Here is a 25,329-nt window from a genome sequence, read left to right on the forward strand (position 1 = left end):
ATGGGATGAGGAAATATGAGGGAAGGGGCCAGAAGGGTTAAAGATAGGGAAAGGCCCTGAGGGAAGGGGCCAAGAGAAGAGCCAAAGGGAGGGGCTGAGGGGAAGCCCGAAAGAAGGGGCTGAAGGAAGGTGTGGCGGGGGAAGGGGCCCAGGGCAGGCCCAAAACAAGGTGCCGGCAGAAGGCGCTGAGGTGAGCGACAGGGCCCAGGGCGGGTGAAGGCCGAGGGAAACCTGAGGAAAGAGCTGCAGACAGGCGCCGAGGCGATCGGGGCTGGGCTTGAGAGGCAGTGGCGAGGTCCGAACAAGGGGCCGGGGGAAAGACCGAGGCGAGGGAAGGTGCCCGGGCCAGGAGGTGATCAGTGAGGGGCCGGTGCCGGCGCGGCGGTGACCCGCGGGAAGAGGAAGGCCGCGGGCGCGGCCGCCCTCTCTTTCCGGTTCAGTTTTCACTTTCTGTTTTTTTTCCCGGCTGCCGCCGCCCGCCCCCGGCGCGGCCCGGCCTGGCCCTGCCTCCCCGCCCCGCCGTCCCTCCGCGGCGCCCTTTCACTTCCTGGGGCCGGCGGATGGCGGCGGCCCGCGGCGCGCCCGCCTCGTGTGCCGCCCCGCGCCGCCTGAGCCCGCCGGCCCGCCCGGCCCGGTAGCGCCGCGCCCTCCCGGGGCCCCGCCGGGAGCGAAGCCGCGCCGAGGGCCGGGCGGGCCGGCATGCGGGCCGTGTGAAGGCCGGAGCGGCGGGGAGAGGCGAGGTGCGAGTCCTGGGCATGGGCGAGCGGCGGGATGAGGAGGCCGGCGAGCCGGGCGCGGGTGAGCGGGGCCCGGGGGGCGGTCGCGGGGCGCGCCGCGGGGAGGGCGGCCGGCTCAGTCCCACCCTTCGCCCGAGGAGGAGAGGCCGAGCCGGCTTCGCCCCTGTTTCTCCAGAGCCGGGGCTGCGGGGCCCGGTGGGGACGAGCTTGAAGGGGTGCCTGCCCCTGGCAGGGTGAGGGGCACCGTGAGGCACCTGCCCCCAGCTCCTGGGCGCCTGGAGGCCTTCGACACCTAGAAAACAGCTTTTTTAATGTGGCGTTGGCTGCCTTGCTGGGGCCACGTTGGCTTTTCCGAGCTCCCGCTGGTGCCAGTAGCAGACCCAAGGCCGGTGCAGCTGGGAGAGCCGCAGTCGTTTTCAGTTTTGTGTGGCCACACACAGCTTCGGTCTGTCCCTGGGGAGCCGTGTTGGTCAGTACAGGTGTCCTTCAGGAGCAGGACGTGGAAATACAAACAGCTCAGCTGTGTGCTGCTCCTTTCCTGAGGGCTGGTGTACGGAGCTGGGGGCTGGAAGGCCTCTGCTCCTGCTGTGGAGCAGCTGTGCTGCCCTGCAGGACTGGAAATTGGCCCTAGAAGAGGGGTAAAAAAATGTTTTTGCTCTGGTCCTGCACAGTTCTGCACCCAGATTGTCCTCAAACTAATTGTCCCGCAGAGGCTTGGGTAGGAGCTGGGCTTGCTGAGCTGTAGGCCTGCACTCCTTATGGGGGGGTGTGGATAAAAGTCTGGGGTAGATGAAGGAATCAGGAAAGTGGATGGCACAAAAACAGTTGTAAAACGTGTTTCTTACTCCATGGGAACAACGTTGGTTTTGTGTTTGTGTTTTGTTTTTTTTTTTTTTTTTAATGTGCAATAGAGGCTGCCTGGCCCAGAATAATCAGTAGCCTGGTGGGTTGGTGCTCATTGTGAATGCAGGAGATGCTGGGTGAAGCTCTGCTCTGTGGGGGATTCAAGTCAGAACATTAACCTCATGGTTTTACCTCAAGTGTTTGGTCAAAGTGGATGTTTCTTAATGCTGCTTGATAGATCTCATTATAGTGCTTATAAGAGACTGGTAATGAACAGTGAGCCAGACATGGGGCTCTGCGGGCACTAGCTGTCCTATGGCTGAGGCTGGAAATTACCAGTCTGCACCTGAATGAATTTGTGAGATATAGTACGTTGTCAAGAAAATGTCTGATTTCACAGAAATTGCTGTTTTTCCAATCGAAAAATCATTTTGTCAGAGAATTCCCTATCTGCTGCGATAAGACGGGTCAATACTTGCCTAGGACCAGACACTGTATCACCCAGCACTGAAACTGGTTTTGCATACTAGTTTGGTCTATTTTTAGTGTTCCTCTTAAACCTGGCGGGTTTGGCAGTAGCAGAGCTAGCTTAAATGTTCCCTGTTCCCAGATACTCACCCCCAATACCCCCTAACATCTACATCCACCCACCTTTGAACTATGTTGGTACAATTCTTTGTGTGGAGCCATGGAGCAGTCTAGATTGCTGAACATATCTGGATTAAAAATAGCTTCTTTTACTTTATTTTCTGCTGCACTTTCCTGACTTTCTTCATTATACAGCCCCAGCTGTGCCAGGAGGGGAAGAGAAGCACTGGGGCAAGGGCTTGCATAGGTCACTGTAGCTGGCCACCAAAATGCATGTGGGATTACAGCTTTGGTAGAGTAGACTGGTTTTATTACATGAAATATATATGTTAGTCACTCTGACACCTGCTGAAGTGACTAACTGATTGTTCTTGATTAGAATCATGTTGAGACAGGAAAGGGAAATGTTTATTATTTTTGGTAAGTGCTGGTTTTGTGCAGTTTGGCTTTCTTGGGTGCGGGGATTGATGGTGAGATGGTGAGAACCTGCTAGTTCTGATGGGGTTTTTGGAGTCAGTGTGTATGGAGATTTTAGTACTTGGCTTTGGTACCGGTTTTGTTTGAAACTGTAAGTGTGTCTCGGTAATTTCCTCAGCCAAAGGGTCCACAGAGGACATGTGCTTAGAACTGTGTTGCCTTATCAAGCAGAATAAGAGATGGGGAAAGTCAGTGCTGGTAGGAGAGCATCTATGGTGAGAGCAAAAGTAATGCAACAAACCACACCGAAGGAAGGATGTATCCCTGTTTGGGAAGTTTTCAGGCTTGCTCACAGGCAAAAGGAGTAAGTAACCAGCAGTTTGGAGGAATGCAGCTGCAGGATTTGGGGCAGGGGAACTGTATGTTTGCTTTCTCCAGCCACAAACAAGTTGGGTTGTTTTTTTTTTCTTTTCCCAAATAGGGGAGCTCTTCCTTGGGGAGATCATTTTAACACATGAACTGTTGCTCTCACAAGGCTGCCTATGTGTTGGGAGGCCCCGGACATCGCTGCAGTGTGTGCAGTTGCCTTGGCAGCTCATGGCCTTTAGATCCAGGACATTCTCAGCATCAATTTTCAGGGTCCCAGGAGGCAGCAGATGAACTCCAGCTCGCATGGCAGCAGGCTGATGTTTCTTGGGAGGGACTGGATATTGCTCTGTGGGTCCTGGGTTTCAACATGTGGGTTTCCATGTAGTGTCTGTGGGCTGTGTGCAAGGGATCCTCGAAACGTAACCTAGCAAAGGCAAACCCATCATCAGCGGGTTTTTAGTTTGCTGTGCGTGAGTCTGCAGCTCTCCCACAAGGTCAAAGCACGTCAAGTCTCACTCTTAGGCCATTGCAGCTACTGCACTAGCATGCAGAGTCACTTGACTGGATGGTTTTGCAAAGAAGAGGTTATCTTTAGTTGTCTAAGTGCTAAAATACCTGTGCTGGTGCTAGATTTCGGAAGATTCAGTTGCAGACACCTGCAGCTGAGTGAACCTACAACAGGTGGCAACCCTATATGAGATGATAGAAGAGGGGAGCTGTGGCAGGAGGGGACTCTGAGGAGCATCTGCTGATATGAAAGGCAGCAACAACTGCCGTTGCAATGAATTAACGAGGGAAAACCTGTAATAACCACATCCTCAATTACTTGAGCGGCTGACACTAACAGGAGGGAGGTTATAAAATCAAATAAATGTTACTTGGAAGGTTTCTCTGGTATAGGACTCCTACCCTGAGTAGATTTTTCACCAGCGTCAGAGTGGGGCAGCTGTAGCTTTGCCCAGCCAAGAATGGGGACCTCCACCTCTCTGTGACCAGTTCTGAGGCTGCATCGCTCTCTAAGGAAAAAATTTAATCCTCTTGTCCAGTCTGAATGCCTCCAAAGGTGCAACTTGAGATGTTTCCCCTTATTTTTTCCATCTGCTGGTGCAAGAAGAGAGGCTTCAACATCTCTGTGACTCTCCATCAGGGTGTTGTGGGCTGCAGTTGGATTTCCCCAGCTTTTCTGCCCAGACTAAACAAGCCCAGCTCCCTTGCTCTCTGTGTAATTATGTACAGTCTTATTGGGGCTGCCTTCTCTGGGTAGGAATTTTGGGCACAGTTTGGAACAACCAGGCTTCCTGAGAATTCTTATGACACAGGGGTTTTTTACATAGTGTAGGAACATAGCCTTCCCTACTCACGAGGAAACTAATAATGTTTTCTCCCCATCCAACTAGATGAATTCAGATATTGCTGTGAGATTAAGTCTGCGTTGGCAGTGCTCAAGTGGACCTGTCTGTGTAAAGGTTGCGTGTCCTCTGGATAGTGGTAGCTCTCCTGAGAGGATGCAAGAGGTTCCCTGCGTCACCTGACTCCTAAAAGTAATCTAAAAAAATACTGTTAGTCTCTGTTACTGAGATTTAAAGCATTACAAAAGCTCCTGCAGCCTAGATATCTGCATTCCCAGGCTGCCTGATCTCAGATGTAATTTAAATACAATCCAGCACCTGGTTTTTTCAGTTTGGCAGCAATCACCTTGTCTCGCTATGAAAGAGTGTTTTAAATACATCACACCAGGAGATTGCAAAAGATACCATCAGACCCCAAAAAGGGACATAACTCCTGCATTTTAGGCCAAGGATGTTAATTTAGGAGAGCAGAACTGCATCAGCCTGCTTGCTTTTCTCGGCTAAGTGCAAAGGTTAGAGAGTTGTGCCATCCAAAACTTCCCCACCTTGCCCAGCAGTTTGAGTGGTTGGTTCCTCTGGGGAAAAACAGCTCCACAGTTAGGAGAGCTCTTGAACCTCCAAGCAAGGCAACCACCCTCTTTCTGAGAGTATGAGGAAACATCTGTTGCAGAGAGGTGGTTTGTAATGGTCTGTTACGATGATTTGCTTGCAGGAGGCCCGTAGTAGTTGCAGGATAATTGACTCAGTAAGTTGTCTTGTCCATGACAGCATCACACAGAGTAAGAGATGCTTCCTACTGCCGTCACACTAATGTGGCACTGCATATCCATCATCTGGCATCAGCCTGGCTCCATGCATCGGGGTAGGGGTAAAATCTTGTGCTAATTTAATGGACAGTCCCAGCTAAGACCCAAGATTCATCTTGGCTGGTATCCTGACTCCAGGAGTGACCACTTGGTGAAAAGTATGTAAACAAAGGTGCAGCGTTCTTTCTCCTGAAAACTCATACCACATGAACAGGTGTGTGGCTCAGGGACTTCCTGAGGAAGAGGTGGAATCTTTGCATTTAATAGATTCTCCCCCCCTGCTGATTTTTTTAACTCCTCTGCAGCATCCCACAGCAAGATCTTAAAAAAGCGCTACTTGTTATTAGAGCCCTTCCTGGCTCTGCCAGACAGCCCATGGTACAACCTTTGCCACCTTTTCCATCCCCAGTGGGAGGCCTTTTCCCTTTTCATTTGCTAACAGATTCACTCCTCATGATCAGTCCCTAGAATAGTAGTTGCTGACTTCTGTTTTTCATTATCTGTTTCTTTGTCCTGCCACCTGCTTCCCATCAAGGAGGTTTTGGCTGAGCTTATCAGGGATGTCTCAGGACTGCTGGCTGAAGAGACATCCTTCTTTGTCAGTATATTTAAACAACTATTTAGGGACTGATGTCCTATGATGTCCTGCTCACTTGGGGATGCCTGGCTGACTCTGGACTCAGCGACATGGATCATCTTTGAAGTGAGACTTTTCCATTGCTGACTGGCCCCACTTCTGGGAGTGGTTTGGTGAGTGTGTCATACTGGTTGTACATCTCACATAATAGCTGAAAGAATTTTGCAGGTAGATAGCTAGTCAAGCATGTAGTACTGTGGAGTTTTATAACATGGAGTTAATAGGGACGGTTCATATAATTGTCATAATTACTGTGTGCCAGAGGTGATGAGAAAGTAAAACTAAAGAGTAAGAGCAGCAAAATCAGAATGGGAGACTATAAACAGGGGAGAGACAGTGGACTTCAGAAGACCCAAAGAAGTTTGAGTGATGATCTTGAGGAGTCTCAGCTGGCAGTAAATGAACTGTAGATGGTACGGAGTGGCATGTGGTGGTGCCAGAGCTGACACAGCCAGTGATGCCTGCTGTTACAACTCATACTAACGATGGGACCGAGCCAGGAAAATGGAGGAAATCCTGGCTGAAGAGAGGCAAGATGGAGAAGGGCTATGGGAAGGGAACATGCAGGAGCAGCCGTGCCAAGGACAGGTTGAAAGCCCTGTAGGTGAGCAGTGTGGCAGTGTTCAGTACGTGTTGACCGTGCTGGGTTGCAGACTTTTGGAGATTTGACAGCATTCAAATGTCTGCAGCAAGCACTGCATTTTATTTAAAATCTAAAGGTTTAAAAAAAAAAAAAAAAACAGGAAGAAAAGCAAACCTTTTTCTCTGTACAAGTCTTTAAAAGTAAGTAGTTCAAAAGCCATGGGTTTTTGTCTTGGGCTGACTTTGGAAGCTTCTGCATGGTGAGGCCATCCAGAGGTCACATGAAAATGGATGAGCCAAAAGAGGATCCTGGTTTTGGGAAGTTGTGTCTCTTGGTCACAGCTGGCCTTCCTGATGGGCATCCAGCACCTGCAGGAGCCCTGGGTTGGAAAGGGGAGCACAGCAGATGGGCTGGGCATGTCTGCCAGCTGGGCATGTCCGCTCACGCTGGCTTTAGCCCATGCTTTGCAGAGGACAGAACAGGGCACGTCAAGACATTTGCAGGTTATGATTGGGGAAGAAAGGTCAAAGGAGCTGGCTTTAAGTCTAGAACAGGAAGAGGGAGGAATAGGTTAGCAGCCTTCCAAGAGATGCAAGGCTGTTGGAAGCCGACTTCTGCACAACCACAGCACAAGGGAAAGATCAGCCTTACTTGCAGTATTGAAAACAGATGTTAAGAGCTGCAAAGGTGATTGTTTTTTCTCCCTTGCTGTCAGGGTAGAAAATCACCAGGACAGGCTGTGAATCCCTTTCCAAAGGTTTTCAGGGCGTGGAAAACACCCACTGTGGATTCAGCTGGACCGTGCTGGTACAGACCTGTGCTGGGTTTCTGCAGCTGTTCTCCAGCTGTCAGTCCTGTGCATCTCTGCTGTCTGTCCAACCCTGTGCAAGAAGTCAGTCCAGTTCCCTAAGGATGCTGCATGGTGGTAGTGGTATGTCTAAGCTGCTCAGCGGGGAGTGGACACTTTCACTTTTACTTCTGGTTTAGGCACTTTCACTTTTGCCTCCTTGCAGCCTGTGCAGAGACTGTCAAGGGCCTTCTGCCCCTGTAAATGAAACCTGGGATGTGTCAGGGTTTTGCATGTATTTGTGTGAGCGCAGACCCTTCCTTAGGGTGGGAGCAGATCTGAAGGAACCCCTTAAATCTGAAAGGGGAGATGAGGGTCACAGCAAGCTGCTGGGCTTGGTGCCATGCTCTGTGATTGTGTCAGCTCATGTATTTATGTATCACTACAGCTTTTTTTTTTCCCCTTTTGGATTTTCATTTTTACACTGCAGCTCAACCTGCAGGGAGGAACAAATGTGTGAGTTATCATCTGCAAAACTGCCGGTTTTGTTGCATTTCTGAGAGCTTCCCAGGCCTTTTTTTAAAAGCCTTTAGCTTGTACCCCTGAACGATACACAATATCTCATGCTTTTGCTAATTTAGTGCCTCATACCCTCAATATACGTTCTGCACTCAGTGGGGTTTTTAACTCCGTAATCTCTCTTTGTCAACTTGGTGTCTCACGTACTCAGCATAGAAACACATGACTGGCTCCCAGCTTGCATGTTTAGACATGGCCTTTCTCATGCTCTAAGACCCCAAACTTGTTGATGTTGGAGAGCTGCAAGATGCTGGCAGTAGGAGAAGCAGAATATCACACCCTGAAAAATGAGATGGCTTGAAGCAGTAGCTGTGAAATTAAGTAACACCTGCTGCAGTCCTGTGCTTTTGGAACATGAGGCACAGTTGAGGTAGCTGGGCTTGTTTAGAGTAGCAGAAAAGGTGCTGGGCATGGGGCTATCTTTCCTCGGAGGACGATTCTGGACATAAGTGTTGTGATGCTCCAGCAAGAAGCGTAAAGGAATGTTGTGTTTGATCCAAACCTTTGAGCAGAGCTGTGAGCTTGGACCTAATTCCTTGATCTGATTTACATGGAGGAGTCTGAACTCTCTGGCTGATTCCTTGAGAGCCACAGGATGCAGGAGACCCAATAAAGCAAAATGGAAGACAAGTGAGGGAAAAAAAGTGAGGAAACAGAACATCCTTTCCTATCCTCATTATGCTCAAAGAGAGAAAACAGTAATACTGAGAGAGAAATGGAAGACCTCTTTATTTCTCCTTTTTTTTTTTTTTGCTCTTGAGAGGCTTTTTTTCACTTGCATTTTTACTACTACTACTAATTACAGAGGCATCACCTGAAAGTGGGAAGTTTAGAAAGTGAATACAAGAGGGCATAAAAGATCCCAGTACAAGATTAGGAGAGGCAAAAGTACTTCTAAAGACTTTCCTTTCTGTGTTCCCAATTTCCATTTCCACCATACATGCTTTTCTCACAACAATTTTTTGATCCTCCCACTTTTGGCCTTGTCCAGATCAGTCTTTTGATGTCACAAAGCAGATGCTGTCTCCTTTCCTCTGTTAAGCCCTGTAGTGCTCACTGGCTGAACTGGCTTAGAGCAGTGTAGCTAAATGAGTTTAATGCATGTGGTTGGAACTGTTATTTTTCCTGTTCCTTATATTAGGTCCTTTTTCAGCCTTTTAGTAATTCAAGAGGAATAACAAGATTTGTGACATAGGGAATGATTCTGTCGTCTTCTTTTTAATTGAGGGGTGGAAAAGAAGAAAATGATTAAAACTTACCCTTTAAAAATAGGAGGCAAAACTCCCAAGTGGGTTGCAGGATGACAACAGATGCCGTCTTGCTCACCACCAGAGGAATGTGGGCCTTTCTGTTTTAGACATTAAAAGAAAAACTCACCAATTCTCAAAAATTTTGGTGTGTTTTTTCTTGGAGAGCGACTAGCATGCAAAACATGCAAAACCTGTTCTTTGGGCAGGCCTCAGCAGTTCTGCAGTTCTTTCCTTATAGATGAACTACTCTGTTTCTTAAAGTGATAGGTCAGAAGAAATAAACCTTTGAATGTGTCTATGTTGCAAACTCAGCTTGGGATTTGAAATTTCGTAGCTTGTGAATCACCACCAATAATAAAGGTTTTTAGATGTGCAACAGGGACTGAGTCCAGGATTTCCTGTGCTTCTCAGTGGCTGCTTTATGTAATATTTGGATTTTAACGGTTGTAAGAGCACGAGTACTGCAGTGCTTTCCTTTGTTTCTGCATCTATACTTATTTGTCAACTGCTTTGGGACCTCTTCTTACTGGGATGCTGTTGGGAAGTGCTTTACTGGGATGATTTATTTCAGAAATGTCTGGAGAGAGTTTGATCTTCGAGAAGGCTCTGCACATTGAGGATTTGAAGGAAGGCTTGCTCTCTCGGCATTGAAAACCACATTCATCCAAGACCTGAAGATCTTTATAGTAAACAGATAACCCCAAAGAACCGAGCATGCACCAGTTTCCCTATGTGTAGACATCAACTCTTGCACCCTAAAAAGAGCATGCAACAAATCTAAGTAACTTGAGCACAAGAGAAAACTGATGTGCTCAGTGTAAGAATTGTTTACCATAAGGCTTTGCTTCTGGCAGTTGCTATCAATTTTTTTTTTTCCTGTTGTCAAGGAAAAACTTTAAGGACTCACTGGCAGAGAGCTCTGTATTCCTCCTGCCGAAGGGCAGTTCAACTTGCAGACAAAGACTTGGGGGTTGCATGGCTGGAGAGGAGTTGCTGCTCCCAGTAGGAGCCACAGAGCTGATCTTGCTCCATAGAGATCTGGGCTTGTTAAATGAGGCCCCTGTGTAGTGGGTGAGTCACACTCAACTGCCGCCTGCCTCTGCTGAGGCCCCATACTGGTCTGGGGGTACCCAGAGTTAATATCTGCACCTGCTTTTTTGCTTTCTTCCTCCAGGTTTCCATCTGAAGTCGGAAGAGTCAAGTTCCCTTTTGCAGACAGCAGTTTCAGTGCTGCAGAGCTCCTACTTGGACTCTACGTCTCAGGATGGTTTTCAGTACAGCCAAGCAATTCTGGTGGAAAATGATGTTTTCCGGAGTGAGGTAAGGCTGATGGAGGAGCAGGGTGTTGCTGGCAGCTTGGAGAAGGGTGGTGTTTCTTTGGAAGCTGCAGACATCTGTAAATGCCAGTTTATTGGCAGGTCTGTCTTCCCTTTGCGGCGCGTGACTGATTTGCCTGCCTTACAGAGCCCCATTTGCAGTTCATGGCTGAAGGGAGCCTTTTCTTTGCTTTCTTGCACTTCCCAATCTGATCAGGAACAAAAGTCCATTCAGCCAGTGTTGACAAACATTCAACAGCAGTTCCTGGAGCAGGTCTTCAGGGCAGGTTTAAATCCTGGTTTGATACCTAGCAGAGAGCTTTAATGTTATCAAACTTGTGCTGATTCACAGCAAGGCAGATTTCCCCGCGGTATTTCTTCCATCTGCCCTCACACCTGTACAGGCACAAAATTTAACTCCATTTCCCTTTCTTCAGCTGAGTGGGGCATGTAGAGAACCACTTTTAAAATGCCTTTATCCCTATATTCCTGCGGTCATTGGCATGGAAGACAGGCTGCCTTCTCTGGGGACTGAAGGTGATGAGTCTGTTTGTTGTCATGAATTAAATAGAGCTTAGATATTTTGGTTGCCTAAGTCTGGGATAGTCACTGTGGAGCTGGATAAAAACTGGGAAAGCAGGTATCAAGTAATTCATTGATTTGCCTGTGAGTTCTAAAGCCAAAATAAGCAAAAGCAGTGATGAGATTGTTGTTTCCTTATAATCTAACCCTGTTTTAAAAATCCTGTCTTTCTACAGCTTCTTTTATTAAAGCCCCAAAACATCTTGGACTCAGACCCAGGTCTGTTTGCTCCCATGATGTTCTCCCTGTTGGCATTGAGAACGTGCTCTGCTTTAATTATCACACAAAAGAAACTGGACTAATGTGTTACTTGGCTGTAGCCAAACCGTCTGAGCTGTAGTTGCATGATAGCACCTGCCTCTAGTCAAAATAGTCTAGGCTTCCCTTGTCAGTGGAGAGAGAAAAAGAGAGGTGCCTCCAAGCATCTCCCTTTCTGTAGGCATCTTCTCCATGACTGAGATGATTTGTCTTCTGATGGCCGTAGCTGGCCGTGAGGTGTGATGCTCCACCAGCTGCTCAGTGAAACAAGCTCCCCAGTAGCTGGCAATGTGTGGCAAGAGGGCGAGGTGGAATAAGGCTGAACTTCCCTAGGATGAGCAGAGCATGGCACTGTGGGGCTGGATGTGCCTGCTGTCCCTTGGAGGATATTGAACATGTTCTGCTGGGGACAAAGGCAGGGACAGATACATGGAGTGGGGGCCTTGTGTTGGGAGACTGGGTATGCGTGTGCCTGGGGGAGGAAATAATATGTGGGCACATGAGTGGGTCTGGCATCACCTGGCTGCTGCCAGCTGCCCTGTACCGACCTGGACTGGAGGTACTTGGGATACATTGTCCTCACACCGTGAACACGTGTCACTTGGCTGTGGCTTGAACAGACTAGAACAAAGTGGTGTTGTTGTCCTCTGCAGCTGAAAGCTTTTGCCCAAGCAAAGGAAGCCGCTGGGTACAGCCAGGAGGAGCTGGAGGAGACCTTTGCATTTCTCCTGTTTGATAATGAAGAAGAGGTAATCTGAAACATTTATTCAGCTTAAGAAGTTTGATGCCAAGTGCCTGCATGTGTGCTCTGTCCCACCAAAGCCCAGCAGATCTGTTGACTGAAGTGTCCTGGCTTGCTGTACTGTGGTTACCAGCGCAATTACTACTGCGCAAACAGTCAAGAACAAGTTCTGAAAGCAGCTCCTGGGAGGTTTTAGTGATGAATCTTATTTTGCATCTCTCCAATTACTGTTTGAGATTTCACTGCTTACTTTGCCCTCTGCAGGGGAGGTAAAGGAGTCTCCCTTTGTCACCAGCCAGGTGAAACCTTTCATGTAGGCTTAGAAGAGAAAAGCAGCTTTGTTACAGAAGATGGGAGTTTGTCAGGTAATTTGGGCAAATTCCCTTGGTTTTGCCAGCTAGTTGGAGAGAGTGCCTGACATAGCTATTGGGAAAGTTATTCCTGCCCGTTTTTCAAGGATGCTTTTGATTTTGTGAAGAGAGTTTGTACAAGGATGTTCAGGGAATCTAGTGGGAATTCACTTTTAATGTGATTTAATGATGCCGTGCTAAATCACAGTAGAGACGGTTTTGTTCAGGAAGAGAATGGCCTGAATGTGGTTTAGCTCTGTTCAGTTTGGATTGAGCTACAGCAAAATAAACCACTTCCAGTCTCAGTTTGGTTGCAAGAATTGTCCGGCTTAGTTTTGGCTGTTTGAAATTAACAGGCTGTGCCGAGTGACTGAGCTCCTGGTACAGACCCTAGGAAAGAGGAAGCTCTCTAGAACACAGCTGGACCTCATTTAATACAGGCATCTAAAATCCTGGGCCTAAATTGCTCTCTGGAGGACCTCTCCATTGTTCAGAGGAGAAGTCTAGCTGGCTTAGTCTAAGATAGACACTTGCCTTTTAGAAGGTAGCAGTTAGGTGCGATGCATGCCCCATGTTGCTTATAAAGGGACTGACTACAGTTTGACTGGTTTGCTTTTATTTCTCTCCCATAATATGAGTTCAGACTGCTCCTGTTGTCACTCCTTGGTCAATATATATTTGGACTTAGTACACTTTAATGAATCTGCTTTGGACATGGATTAAATCAAAGCCGGTGAGATGCTCCCAAGGGAATAATTGTGCCTGTGGAGGGGTGAACACAAGAGTAGCAAATATCCTTTGCCTTCACAGCATCCACGTTGCATTTATCTCTCCACAAATTGCACAGACAAAGAAAGTGCAAAGTCCAGCCTTACATTTGCGGTGGTTTCTGGAGGTGCTGGATTTTTTCCAGATTTTTCTAAGCTGTTGTTTCCATGGAGGTTTTTGTAACAACACTTGATAAAAACAAGTATTTTGTACCTGAAACAACAAATTTTCTTCCTGTGGACGTTGTGTTTAGTTTCCTTTGTACCTCAAGTGTCTTGGGACTGTAAGGGTCTCTAATTGACTTGTGGCACATGTTTGCCTGTTGCAAGTTTTTTACCAGCTGTTGTGCTACAGATTTCAGTAGCTGTCCCCCTTATCTTTGAAAATAGATGGTAAAAGAGGCTGTCTCTTCTTTTGAAGGCAAAAGAGGTGTGTCAGACAGGCCTCCGTGTAAACAGCAGTTCTATTTCCACGCTTGGTGACCCAGCAAAAGGTAAGATTTCCATTCATAAGGTCAAGAGATCTGTTCACTGTTCTGGGGGTATTGACTCCTTCAAAAATAAAAGCAAACGCCCAGACAAACTCCTAGTACTGCCTTGTTATTTACTGCAAAGATTCATGGAAATACCTGTGTTTCTTATATGGGAAACTGCATTTGGTTGGATCAAGCAAGCAGCAGTGTTTTCATTCTGCCCCTTCAACCAGATGAAGATGCGATCTTCCCCAGGGAATGTTATCATCAATTCATCTCTCCTTTTCAGGTTTTTTATCCCTTGTTAATCCTTTGTCACCAAAGTGGCATTTTGGCAGCTTTTCCCACCAGTTTGCTCTTCAGAGTCCATTTGTTGAGCTTTTGCCAACAATCCTGTTAATAACCAGAGCAGATCATGACATGTCAAAGCCCTTTCCAGTATGTGCTTGTTCCTTGTCCAAAGGTCTGGGGCCTCAAGATGTGCAGTGCAGGACATGTTACTCAGAGAAATTCTTCTGCCAGCAGCAGATCATCTCCCAGTACTCATCCCAGAAGTCTTTGCAGGCCAAGACACCTAATGGTTGAGCAGTCAATGGCAGTGAATGCAAACCCAAACAAGAACTTGTTATTCATCTGGGTGTATTATCTGAATCCTGATGGACTGAGATTAATACTGTGGTTTATCTCTTTGTAGCCCTTCCCTTGCCCAGTCCCTGTTTCCCCTCCAGGTACTTCTCTACCCGTCTTGTCTACAAAGATAAAGCAGGAGTGAAGAGCCAACCCTCCCATGCCCCCAGTAAATCCACATATGATGTGCCCTTAGTGTGGAGAAGGAATGGGAAAAAGCTATGTCAGAATAGGCCTTGCCACAGGGTAGAAGGTTCACATTGGCATCTGGGATGCTGAAGGGCCGTAAAGAGCCAAGGAAGGGACTTGGGAGGATCTGTGCCATGCCACGGGCCTGCTATCATACCCTTGTAGTGTGTGTTTCCTCTGTATAAACATCTACATTGTCTTTGTGTGACTCCATATTGAGCAAAGTACCTGCACCATGTGGAGTATGACCTGGAAGCCCTTCACCAGATCTTCCTGTAAGAGACAAGCCCTCACTCAGTATGTTTTCATGTAATGTGGGGCAAAACCAACATTAGCTGGCTACTTCTCCCAGGAGAAACCCAAGGTAACTCATTTCCTAGAGCTGATCCTGAAAAACATATAATTGCTGTTCCATACCAGCAGTCAAAAAAAGAAAAAGAGTCAGAAAGAGTTTCATCCTTTCTATGGCAGCAGGTGCTGCTCTGATCTGCTGCACTGGCTCTGCAGAGACTCCCATTTCTGCAAGAGGGTCCTCTTTAGGGCTTTTTTGGCAATCAGCTTTATTCAACAGATGATTTACATTATCTTGCATTGCTTTGTTTTCATAGGAGTTTATATTTCCAAGTATGCAGACTGTCTTCATCCCAGACCGTGGTATCATGGAAAATCAGGCTATATTGTCATTTGTAAGCTAATTAAGGTAAAATACAAATCTTGTTTTTTATGTGGAACAGTTTTCAGAAGCCGCTATACAGTACAAGGAGTTTTTAAGGAGATAATGGTGCCTGTAACTGTGGTGGGGTGTAAAATAGGCTCTGTTGAGAGCTCGTCAGGATTTTTTACAATGGGATGTGTTAGGTTAGAAAGCAAGAGATCCAGCTGGGCTTGACTGGTGGCCTGCAGGGCAGCAGAGGATGCAGAAGACCTTCCAAATTCTACCACTGAGATCAGAATTTCCCCCTAGGGTCACCTTTTTCCCCTGAACTGTCATGTGTTTTGGGGGTTTGAGGGGAGAGCCCTAAGGTGGCTCAGATCACAGCCCCATTCTGTTCCTCCACGAGGCTGGCATGTGGCCCCTTTCTCCCCTTCCCACTGGTTCCTGCTTTCTGTAGCTGACACTGAAAACACACTGCTCCCATTTGGTCCCCTAAGCAGAGCAGATTTGTCTGCCGTGCCCAGTTCTGCCAAGTCAGGCCCTCATGTTTGGAAGGACACAAAGGCATGTAACCCCCTCACAGTGGTGGGGAATATGGGGCTGCCAGCAATACTGTCTTTGGGGAAATGGAGGATTCAGGAGGTCTTTTAAAACAAGTTTCTGTGAACAGTTGTGTGTATTTTTCTTATTATTTTAAATTTTTTTGTTAATTTTCTGGCACAGGGGAAGGTCAAGGTGATTTCTGAGAATTACACAACCAGCTATACCTGCCCATCTCCTGGCTATGACTGCCATGTCGCCTTGAGCAGAAACAACACACCATCAAAGACCAGCCACTGCCAAGCCTTTGAGCAGAGCCAGGTATCTGTTTGCAACAGGACTGTGCAGGCAGCAAACACGGTCTGCAGGGGAACGCAGTGTTGGCCCAGGTGCCTCGCTTGTTCTCACCTTGTGGTTTTTTTATTTGTTTCCCTTCTCATCCCAGTATTATGTGTATGAAGTGTCCGATGGCAGCACTGCCGAGCGGCCAAGGCAGATCTGCCCATACATAGTCATCGCCTGCCGGTACAGGGAGCTGAAGGAAATGCCCGTCTTATCTATAGAGAGCCTGTAAGCAACTTGCTGTCGTTCCAAAATACCTAGTTGCTTTTGTGGGCTGTTTTTACTTTTCCCAGTGGTAAATGTTCCTCTTTTTCTCCCTTTTCTCTAGACCTGAGCTTAATCACAAAGGTAGGAGCTTCTGGTGATTGGGTTTGTTTTATAAATGTACCTTTCTCTGTTTGCCCTTCTCTCTTCTCCTGCTTTCTCTGAGCTGTTCTCCCTTTTGCCCATAGTGTTGTACTGCCCATGGAGGGGGGAACTCTCCATCCAGGGCCAGCTTTTGTGCAGCATCGCCCTAAGGACCCCATACAGCTCCACGATTCCAGCCCAGCTGTAAGTTGCCCCTTTCTCTTCTTTCTGTGCAATTTGTGGAGTGTGAAGCATTAAATCTTTGGGTGTCTGAACCAGGGAAAGCCAGTTTTGATTCTCCTGCCCCATCCTTTCATTGATCAGCATCACGCAGCTGTACCAGCCTACCACCTGCACTGTGGGGGCAATCATCAGTGTTAGGAAAGTGGTGTTGGGCAGCTAGCGGTGCCGTGTCACAGCAATAGCTGGATGAAGACATGAGATCAGGCCCTGAACTGCAGCTGGAAACAACTGTATTTTGTCATCTGTTTTTGTTAACTGCTTTGGGATGTTTATTCCAAATCAATTATTCCTGCTTAGGATTCTTCTCCTTGTGAGAAGTGGACTTCTTGATGGTGCATATACGATCAGCCAGTTGTGTTTACAGATCAGCACAATGGCAAATAAAATACTGAGGTAACTAGCATTCAAAAAACTAATAAGATACTTAAAACCTTCAGCAGTCAAAATCCAGCCAGCAGGCAGCAATTTGAAACAGCCAGTAACACAGTCAACAATATCAGTGTTTGGAGATGTTTACAAACAGGATCCTCAAATCAGCAAAGTGCTAAGCAAGCTGCACCTTCTCCAGTGTTCTCCAGAGCTACTTTCTCTGGTTTCATGGTGACAGGGCAACCAGAACTTTCTGTGCTTAATCCGGAGAGCCTTTTAGGCTTGTGATCTCACCAGCTACTGCTTTATCCCCATAGGCCTCCCAACCTGGACATTACCCATGTCATGGGTTTGTCCGACTTGAAGAAAAAGCTACCAGAAGCTGCATTTGGGAAAAGAAATTACATTGAGAATGAAGGTGAGTGCAAAACCTCTCGGCATGATGAGTAACGTATACTTGTGCTATGCCATAGGAATTGGTGCGGGGGGTCAGAGTTCAGGTTCACATGGCACTGGGTGCTGTGTCTCGAAGGGTGGTTGATTGCAGATAAACAAGGAAAAATGCCAAGGCAGCACAGATATGTTTTCCTGTCCACACTTACATGGTCTCCTGGTACAATGTAATCCTCTTCCCAAAGAAACCCTTTAATCAGCCTGTTCCTAGGACAGGACAGGGTGAGAAGACCCTGTTTTGAGACCCGGGCTCACATCCTGCAAGGTGCCAGACATGGTGAAACTGAGAGCAAATGCAAGGGAACAAACTTTCCTCGTCTTGCATGATCTCCATGTGAGGTGAGGGACATTCCACCTCTTGGGATCTGACCCAGTGTGTCTTGCATCAGGGCAGGTGGGTGTAGCTGCCAGCCAAAGCCAAAAGATGTGGCTACCTGCAGTAGCTTTGGGTCATGGGTAACCTACTTCTCACTTCAGGGAGACTGACAGTGAATGGCAGTGTGAGAGGGGAGAGGAGTCCAGAAACCTTAGGGAGAGGCAGGGAGAGGCTCAGCAATCAGCAAATAAAAGCACAGATTTGGGGAAGAGGGAGCAGGACTGTACTCTCCCCTTAGCAGTGCTAAGAGACCCTGCTTGCCTATAGTCAACCACTCTCTGTCCTGGTCAGTGCAGGCTGGGGAGGAGGGGACCTGTGTCTAATTACACTTTGTGGTTCATACTGCTGATTGATTTTTGGGCTGGAGTTTTGATGAGCCTGGCAGCTCTCAGCCCCAAGGTGTTGAGCTCCCAGTGGCTGTGAATGACGGTGCATTGCAGTGGATGTGATTATTGGCATGGATACCAGCAGGTTGCACATGGAGAGCTCTGCATGCAGTTTGCAGAGGGTCCAGGTAAATTTCCATGTCGTCTTGCACCAAAGTAAGTGGGGACTGCTGCAGTGTTGCCTCCCATCTATGTATTGGCTCTGCTGAGCCAGGTCGGGGGCACTGATCAGGCCAGCTGACAGCCAGCCTGGTTTGGGGGTTAGCATTCAGCTCACAGTGCAGGTGGACACAGGATTAGTGCCAGGGCAAGGGAGGAGGCAGGAGAAGTCAGGGGAGGCCACAGCAACACTTGATGAAGGTGTCATGGAGCCACAGTCTTAAGATCAGCTGGTGCAAGAGAGGAAATACTTGAACAGAAGAATTTTGCTGTGAAATTCAGAGGGTAAGTTGGGTCCAAGATCTTGCCTTTGTTAAACTCCTTTGGGGATCAGTGTGTGGAGTAAAGATGCTCCATAGTAGAAGAGGATATGGTATGTTAGAATGAGGTATTTCCTCCTGAAAGGCTCCCTGTCTCTGTTGAAGCACGCAGCATTAGTTAAATTGCTTCTGTTAGCTGCAGGGGTAAGGTAGGAAACATATTCTGTGAACCATGGGTTGAAAAGGAAACTCACTGCAATATGAATGAATATACCAGCTTATATGGTATTTAAAAAAAAAAAAAAAAAAGGTGTTTGGTTTTTTTTTTTTAAACCCAGTGCTTCCACCAATTGCTCACACATCTTCCTGGTCCAGGAGCACTTAACTTGTTTAGAGTTCATGCAAGAGGCACTATTTCAACATCAAATTCTCTCTTCTTTTGTCTGCAGTTTGCTTTCAGGGTGTTTACTTCAGTCTGTATGAAGTAGAAATATCAAATAAGGATCAATATAAAATGGATCAGTTGTTAGAAAATCTAAAAGAAAAGGACTTGGTAAGTATGTTAAAACATTGTCGTTCTGGGAGGAAAGTGGCCTTTTAAATCAGGGGTCCTCAAACTTTTTAACCAGGGGGCCAGCGCGCGGATGCAGTGGCAGGCAGTCATCTGCGGCTGCTTGGTTTCACCCCCCAGCCCCCGGTGGGGGGGTGTCTGTAAATACCGAGGCCCGGATTGAGGACCCTGGGGGGGGGGCCGTATCCAGCCTGCGGGCCATAGTTTGAGGACCCCTGTTTTAAATGATTTCTTGAAACTTTTGGTAACATTATTCATAGATTCTGAACTAATGCAAAATGAAATTAATTTCCTTGCATTAGGTATTATTTTCCTGCTTTGTTGTTCTCAAACATAGTTTAGTCTTTTCTGTATTTAAACTGTTAACTGAAGATTACCCGCTATGAGCTGGGACCTGACTTCTAGGGTGAGCATGCCCTGCTGAGCAGAAGGCATTATGCCAGGCAGAATTCACCTTTGGCTATGTTTATGCCAAATTAGATTATTTTATTGTCTTTATTCATGATTTTTCCCCTTGCACTGTCAACAGCATGGTGGACAAGGACAGCAAGGGGATCATATATGTCTTAAGAAAGCAGAAGCAAAGTCCCACAATGCCAAAATGATAATTACTAAGCAAAAAACACACACTTTCATGTGCCTGCCTTTTTCTCTCATGGCTGAAAAGTAGCCCCCACTCAGCTGGACACTCGTGGTTACACAGCTGAAACCTCATGGGCTTCTGGGAGCTCTGAAAATGTTGAGATTTATCCTTTTTTTTTTTTTTTTATGGGGAATTTCCCTTGTGATATATTATATGAAAAGGCTTTTTCCCAGCACGCTGGGGTCTTTTTGTTCCCAGTGTGATTGTCACACCTCTTTGTGACTCCAAGGAATAATCCTCACCCCTGTGGAGCACAGCACCTGTGTCTCTACTGGGATTTGTGGTTAGGTTGGGTTTGGCTTTGCTGCTGCTGGTTGCTCTCTCACATCTGTAGATTCAGGGTTGTAAATTCATGGCTGTAAACTCATGTCTGGCTGGGCATATCCTCCCCTCACTCTTTAGTTGGCAGCAGCCCGTGAACTGCCTGGAAGTGTTGTCGCTGTGCAGCAGTGTTGAAGAGCTGCCCGCTGATGTGCAGCTTCTCTCATGTAACATACCACAGCAAGTGTTTGTTGTAGGTCCCTATAAGAAAAGCACTCAAACTCCCTAAAGAATTAAACTATCTTTTATGGGTAACAACATGAGAAGAAATAAGGAGGATAGCAAATGCAACCTTAATGTCCCTTCGCCTGCAGGGACCCCTCAACTGTGTGTGCAGCATCAGCTGGACCTCTGGCTGGGGCACAGATCTGTCCATGCTGCACCTTATCTTGAGGCTCCTGGCATCTGAAGGGACGTAAGCTTATCCCTCTTTTCTTCTCCTTTTCTCACCAATGAAAGATACTTTAATCAACACTTTTCAGAGTCCAAGTGCTTTTCTTACTGGGATCTGTGACAACTGCTTGTTCTGGTGCATTACACCATGTTTGCAGCCACTGAGGGTTTAACATGCATCCTGTCAAGCCCAACAGAGCTGGACTCACTAGAGGGGTCAGCAGAAATGAGCTGGTTGAGTTGTGGCCATGATCAATTTGGTGTTGAAAGCCATTAGGAGCATTGTTTCTGTAGAGCTTCCCCACCCTCATAGATTAATCCAGTTTGACAAATGTATCTCCCTTATTTCAGCGAGGAAACAGTGACGGCCCCTTTGGGGTGTGCTTCTTCCCTCCCCTTAGCGTGCTGTTGAATGGCCCATGGGCGCATCTGCTTTGGCAGCTGTTCCCAAAAGCACAAGTGAAGAATGCCCTCCATCTCCTTCCCTTTTCAGTGGTGTGTGAGCCAGGCACCCCACTTTGTGCAGGGCCCAAGTGAAAATGAAAGGGTGGCTGGGGCCAGGTGGGGTTGTCTGAGGCTAGCTGTACTCCTTTCCATGAGCAAGTCTCTTAGCTCTGTGTCAGGTGGCTGCTGCCTAATGACTTGACTTTCCTCTTCACCTGCCTGAAAATCATCCTGTCGATGAGAAACCACAGCTGTTTTGTTGAGCTGGATTTATGCAGCAGGGGTACTGGCTTTTATCCCTTCTGCTCTGGTGGCTTGAGATAACCCAAGCAAGGAGCTACTGCTCTGAGTAGTGAATCTTACACTGACATTGTTCAGCGTTTCCAAAGTTCTGCTGTCCTGGAGAACTGAGGCTGTGGGCATTTGGCCAATTCTCTGTTATCTGAATGTAGTGAATGGGATCAGTGAAGTTTCACAGACCATTAGAAGCCCTAGGGTTATTCAGTTTCTCTAAGTTTCCTGAAAAGATGTGTTTCCCCATGGAGGGAAAGGCAGTCCAAGCCAAGCTCTGCGATGAGGCATCAAGCAACACCCAATCACAAGAAAAGCCTTGATAAATGCATATATCTTTCTAGATGTGCGGTCATCCAGCTCTGAGACAGTTGCAGATGTCTCTTAGACTCGGCAGTTATTTTTTTTTCACATATTCATTGATACTGATGCTGCTAATACACAAGCTGCATGGCCTTAACTTCTGTCAGGCTTGTGGCTGGAATGGTGTTGTATTTTGTCAGACGCTGGTGGTCCAGCCTTATTTTCCCTGCTGGGAGAACCTTCCCCTGGAGCTGTGGGAAGCAATTCCTGGCTGAGATGCCCAGGAGCTTTTGAACTGAAGGGACTAAAATTATTAACCTTGTTCATTATGTACAGCTAGTTTGGCTAGACATATTTCTTTCTTAAGAAATAGATGGAAGGAGTTTGAGAGCTATGTGACAACACACAATGGAACACTTTTGGTTACAGATCCCAGTTGACCCAAGTAGCATGAAACAAAGTGTCCTCAACAGGGAATGAGCTGGTGGTGTTGGCACACGCTCACCAGCAATCAGGGCTTGTTGACAGTCCTGCTGAGTGATACAAAGTGTGCTAAGGAGGGAGGGGAGTGGTTGCTCTAACTTTGTAAGTGTTTGTTACAGGCAATCATCAAATATTTACAAGATCAAGGAGTCCTTATCCTCCTTGCCTCTTCCGCCTTGGCATCAGATGATGGTAAGACATGGCTGCATAGAAACTACTATCTGTGCTTAAACGTCCTGCTCTGTTTTAGAGACAGAGGGTGGGCACCCTCAGTCTAAACAAAACCTGTTGCTTTTTTTTCAGAGTTTGACCCCAAGGAACCAGTCAGTCTCCTGGCCCTGTTTCTGTTCACCTCATCCCGGTCGGTGTGCCTGGGAGGTAGGGAAGTTCCCTTTGCTGGCTTCAGACACTGTGTTTTGGGTGTGGGATCCTCACCAGAGGGTCCTCACAGACATGTTCATCTATAAGAGCTGATTTCTCTGCTCAGACCCACCCACAGCTTTAGTGCAGAGTGTTAAAAGAGGAGAGAGAAGCCCTCTCCCTCTCTCTGTAGCTATGCCTCGTTTTAAGGTGATGTAAACCAGGTTCCCTGCTTCACCTATTCACTGCACATCCTTGCCCCTTTGCCAGAAGTTGATAGGAGTGACAATTAATTACTTTGCTCCCTCTCAGCAGCATCCGCTCCCTGAACTGTCTTATGCGTGCACTTGGGAGTCTGACTCCTGCAGAGCCTGGTTTACATCCCCAGAGGTGCGCTGGAGCCATGCTTAGGGGGTGAAATGACATATGGCACTTGCTGGACCCAGCATGGAGCTGATGTGATTTGCTATACCAGCAGGAAAAAAGCCTGCCCTAAAAAATAATTGAATTGTTTTCTGTTGAGATAACTAGTGAACTGGACAACAATGAAACGTTGCTGCTGGCATGGGGAGAGGAGGGGTGGGGAAGGGGCATTGCTTCCTAAAGAGGGTTTGGAGGCTGAGCTGTATTGTGTGATTTCCCTGCTGTAGGATCTGTAAATACTGGTAGGAAAGCCATGATGACTGATCAGGGTGCATGACAGGAGGGAAGGAGATGGGCAGGGAAATGGTGTGGGGCAGAGCTGCAGTGCTTTGCTGCCATCAAGGTGAGTTACAGCTCTGGGATCTGAGAGGTGAATCCAGGCTGTTTGCAGCCCCAAAATGTGCTGGTTCTCATGTAGAACAAACACAGAGGTGCTGAATAAGAGAAAACAAAGATTGCACAGTTTGAACATGAGATCTTGAAATAAGAATGAGCTTCAACCTCTGTTGAATTTGCCTCGTTTTCACTGTTGGCTTTTTGCTGCACTGTCTATGTGGAAGTAGTCACACTACAATTTCTTCTTGTGGACATAAATAAAAGTTACAGCTCTGCTTCCCCTGGACAGCTTCATCCGCACACTTCTCGCTGCGTCCACTCCACCAGTAATACTTCTAGTCTTGCAGATCCCCAAGCAACATATAAACAGGGGGCTTTTGATCTGCATAACTTCTGGCTTGCTCTTTGTTGAGTCATCCTGGGGACAAGCCAAGAGACTGTGTGTGCCAGCGCACACTGGTATTTCAGTCTGCCTCTGTGAGTTGCATTGCAAAATGACTGCATTGCTGACGGAGCTGCACAGGCCATACCCGTCTCCCCTCCTTGGAAGATAAATCGGCAGAAGAGCTGACAAGACTCACCAGCACATCCGAGCATGGATGGCTTTGTCTCTGTCGGTGTTCAACTTCCAGCTATAAACTTTCTCCTTCAAGAGCTGCGTAAAGAGTGGGCTTGTAAGTCAGGTGAAGACATGATGGTAACTTGGCCATGTGGGGTGCTTTAATACCTGAATTTGGTTGACCTAACTTTAAGGACATACTGCTCATGGCTTTGTTAGTGTGGCAACTTTTCTAGTTTCTTTTCTAGGTGTAGGAGGGAGACAGGCTTCTGGGGCAGACTGAAGATCCAAAGTGCCAGGTCAAACCTGGGATCAGGTTGTTGCTGTGATGCCTGAAGTTGGGTGAGGTGAAGGCGAAGAATGCCTGGAGAGCAGACTGGAGGTGGGAACTGACCACACAGATACTGAGCTCTTGCTGACCAGCCCCTCAACAGGCAGATAATACCCTGCAAAGCAGAGAGATCTATTCCTGAAAAGCTGACTCTGAGCACTGTAGGCAGGGGGAGGGAACAGGTCGAGGTCTTTATCTTGAAGAGGGTTATTGTGGAGGAAGGTGGTGGAGTCAGGAGTGGGCATCAGGCTTAAGGAGCAAGCAGCCAGTTGGTAGGAAGGTTTGGGGCTGTAGCATACATTGCCTGTGGCTGGTGGCAGTGCTAAAGAGGTGGTGAAGCCTGGGCAGCCACAGAGCAGCTGGTGGCAAAGCAAAGAGGCGGGGCAGAGGATAATGTTGAGTAAACGCTCAGTGTTGTTATGTGTTGTGATCTGAATGTTGATGGCTTCCAGATGTTTCCCCTCTGGTGCCAGCAGGACTCCTTGCACGTGCTGTCCCATTATGCTTACGCAAGCAGCGTTGCCCCAGCCAGCCCTGACAGTCCCCTGGGTCCAAGACCTCTTCATGATGGCATTATAACCCCTTTTTCCTTCGGGACTTCTCCTTTCTGTGAAGATAAGCAGAGCTGTGCAGGGGTTTGGGGTTGAAAAGAGACAGTCACCGAAGATGACAGGGGTGCAAGGGAGATGCAAAGAGAAGAGGAGGGTGAAGGACAGACACATTTGAAGTCGCTCAGCTCCAACTCAAAGCATGAATAATGTTTCGCATTTTGAAACAAGCATCCTCTGAATCTGTTCCTTTCCTGTCCAGACAGCCACTGGGAGGAATGTAGGACAGGCGTAACAAGCCCGCTGTGCAGATGTGCCGCAGCGTTCCTGAGGCAGGCAGCTGGGAGCCAGCTTGCAGGGATGCCTGGGCATGCCAGTAACAAGGACCAGCATTGCCAGTGCAAGCCATGCCAATAGGCGATGAAATTGCACATCTGGGAGGGGAAGAGAAATGCTTTTGCCTTGCTGGGAAGAGGCGTGATGGGGAAGGGCACTGGAGTGGTCAGCCTGGCCCTGCAGCCAAAAGAAACCTTAGAGTCGGATCGTAACACACAGATGGGCCAAGCCCACGGGTGCAAAGCGCCAATGTCATCAGACTGCTGGTTTGCAGCAGATGAAGCTGGATAAGTCTGGCTGGGGCAGAAGGGGAGCTCATCCAACAGGCTCTGCACATCGCACCGGCTGTCCAGGCATTTTGTGGACACTGAAGGGACACTGCCGTACCAAGCAGAGCCTACTTCTATGGTGACATCTGTGAGGGTGGGCACCCTCGAGCCTTGGGACTTATTCATATTGATCCCTATTGGGAGCTAAACTTTTATGATACCGTGTGCTGTACATGGTAGGGTGTTAGTCCTGATGAAATGAGAAATACCATCTGTTTTCAGTAGGATCAGTCCTCCAGCTTTAGAAAATTACCCAAGGGTTCGTTTTCTTTGTTTAT

The 25,329-nt window shown here is 47.6% G+C and overlaps 1 protein-coding gene across 8 annotated transcripts in view; it reads left to right on the forward strand.

The window, feature by feature from the left end:
* The first annotated feature begins 620 nt into the window (after positions 1 to 620).
* The window catches only part of TASOR2 (transcription activation suppressor family member 2), a 43,430-nt gene continuing 18,721 nt past the window's right edge, over positions 621 to 25,329 (forward strand). For 5 of the 8 annotated variants that reach the window (XM_040596859.1, XM_040596862.1, XM_040596863.1 and 2 more), the window contains exons 1-13: positions 622 to 798; positions 10,120 to 10,265; positions 11,755 to 11,850; positions 13,382 to 13,454; positions 14,858 to 14,949; positions 15,628 to 15,765; positions 15,890 to 16,014; positions 16,115 to 16,134; positions 16,239 to 16,338; positions 17,064 to 17,164; positions 18,830 to 18,933; positions 21,949 to 22,021; positions 22,133 to 22,207. In XM_040596859.1, coding sequence (XP_040452793.1) covers positions 756 to 798; positions 10,120 to 10,265; positions 11,755 to 11,850; positions 13,382 to 13,454; positions 14,858 to 14,949; positions 15,628 to 15,765; positions 15,890 to 16,014; positions 16,115 to 16,134; positions 16,239 to 16,338; positions 17,064 to 17,164; positions 18,830 to 18,933; positions 21,949 to 22,021; positions 22,133 to 22,207 — 1,186 coding nt within the window. In that variant the 5' untranslated portion in view covers positions 622 to 755. Of the gene's footprint in view, positions 799 to 5,644; positions 5,860 to 7,044; positions 7,261 to 9,832; positions 10,017 to 10,119; positions 10,266 to 11,754; positions 11,851 to 13,381; positions 13,455 to 14,857; positions 14,950 to 15,627; positions 15,766 to 15,889; positions 16,015 to 16,114; positions 16,135 to 16,238; positions 16,339 to 17,063; positions 17,165 to 18,829; positions 18,934 to 21,948; positions 22,022 to 22,132; positions 22,208 to 23,296; positions 23,623 to 23,755; positions 23,890 to 25,329 lie in introns of those variants that run through there. The other 3 variants (XM_040596865.1, XM_040596864.1, XM_040596867.1) reach the window with 3 other exon arrangements.

The sequence above is a fragment of the Falco naumanni genome, chromosome 5 (assembly GCF_017639655.2).
Source record: "Falco naumanni isolate bFalNau1 chromosome 5, bFalNau1.pat, whole genome shotgun sequence".
Taxonomy (NCBI): domain Eukaryota; kingdom Metazoa; phylum Chordata; class Aves; order Falconiformes; family Falconidae; genus Falco; species Falco naumanni.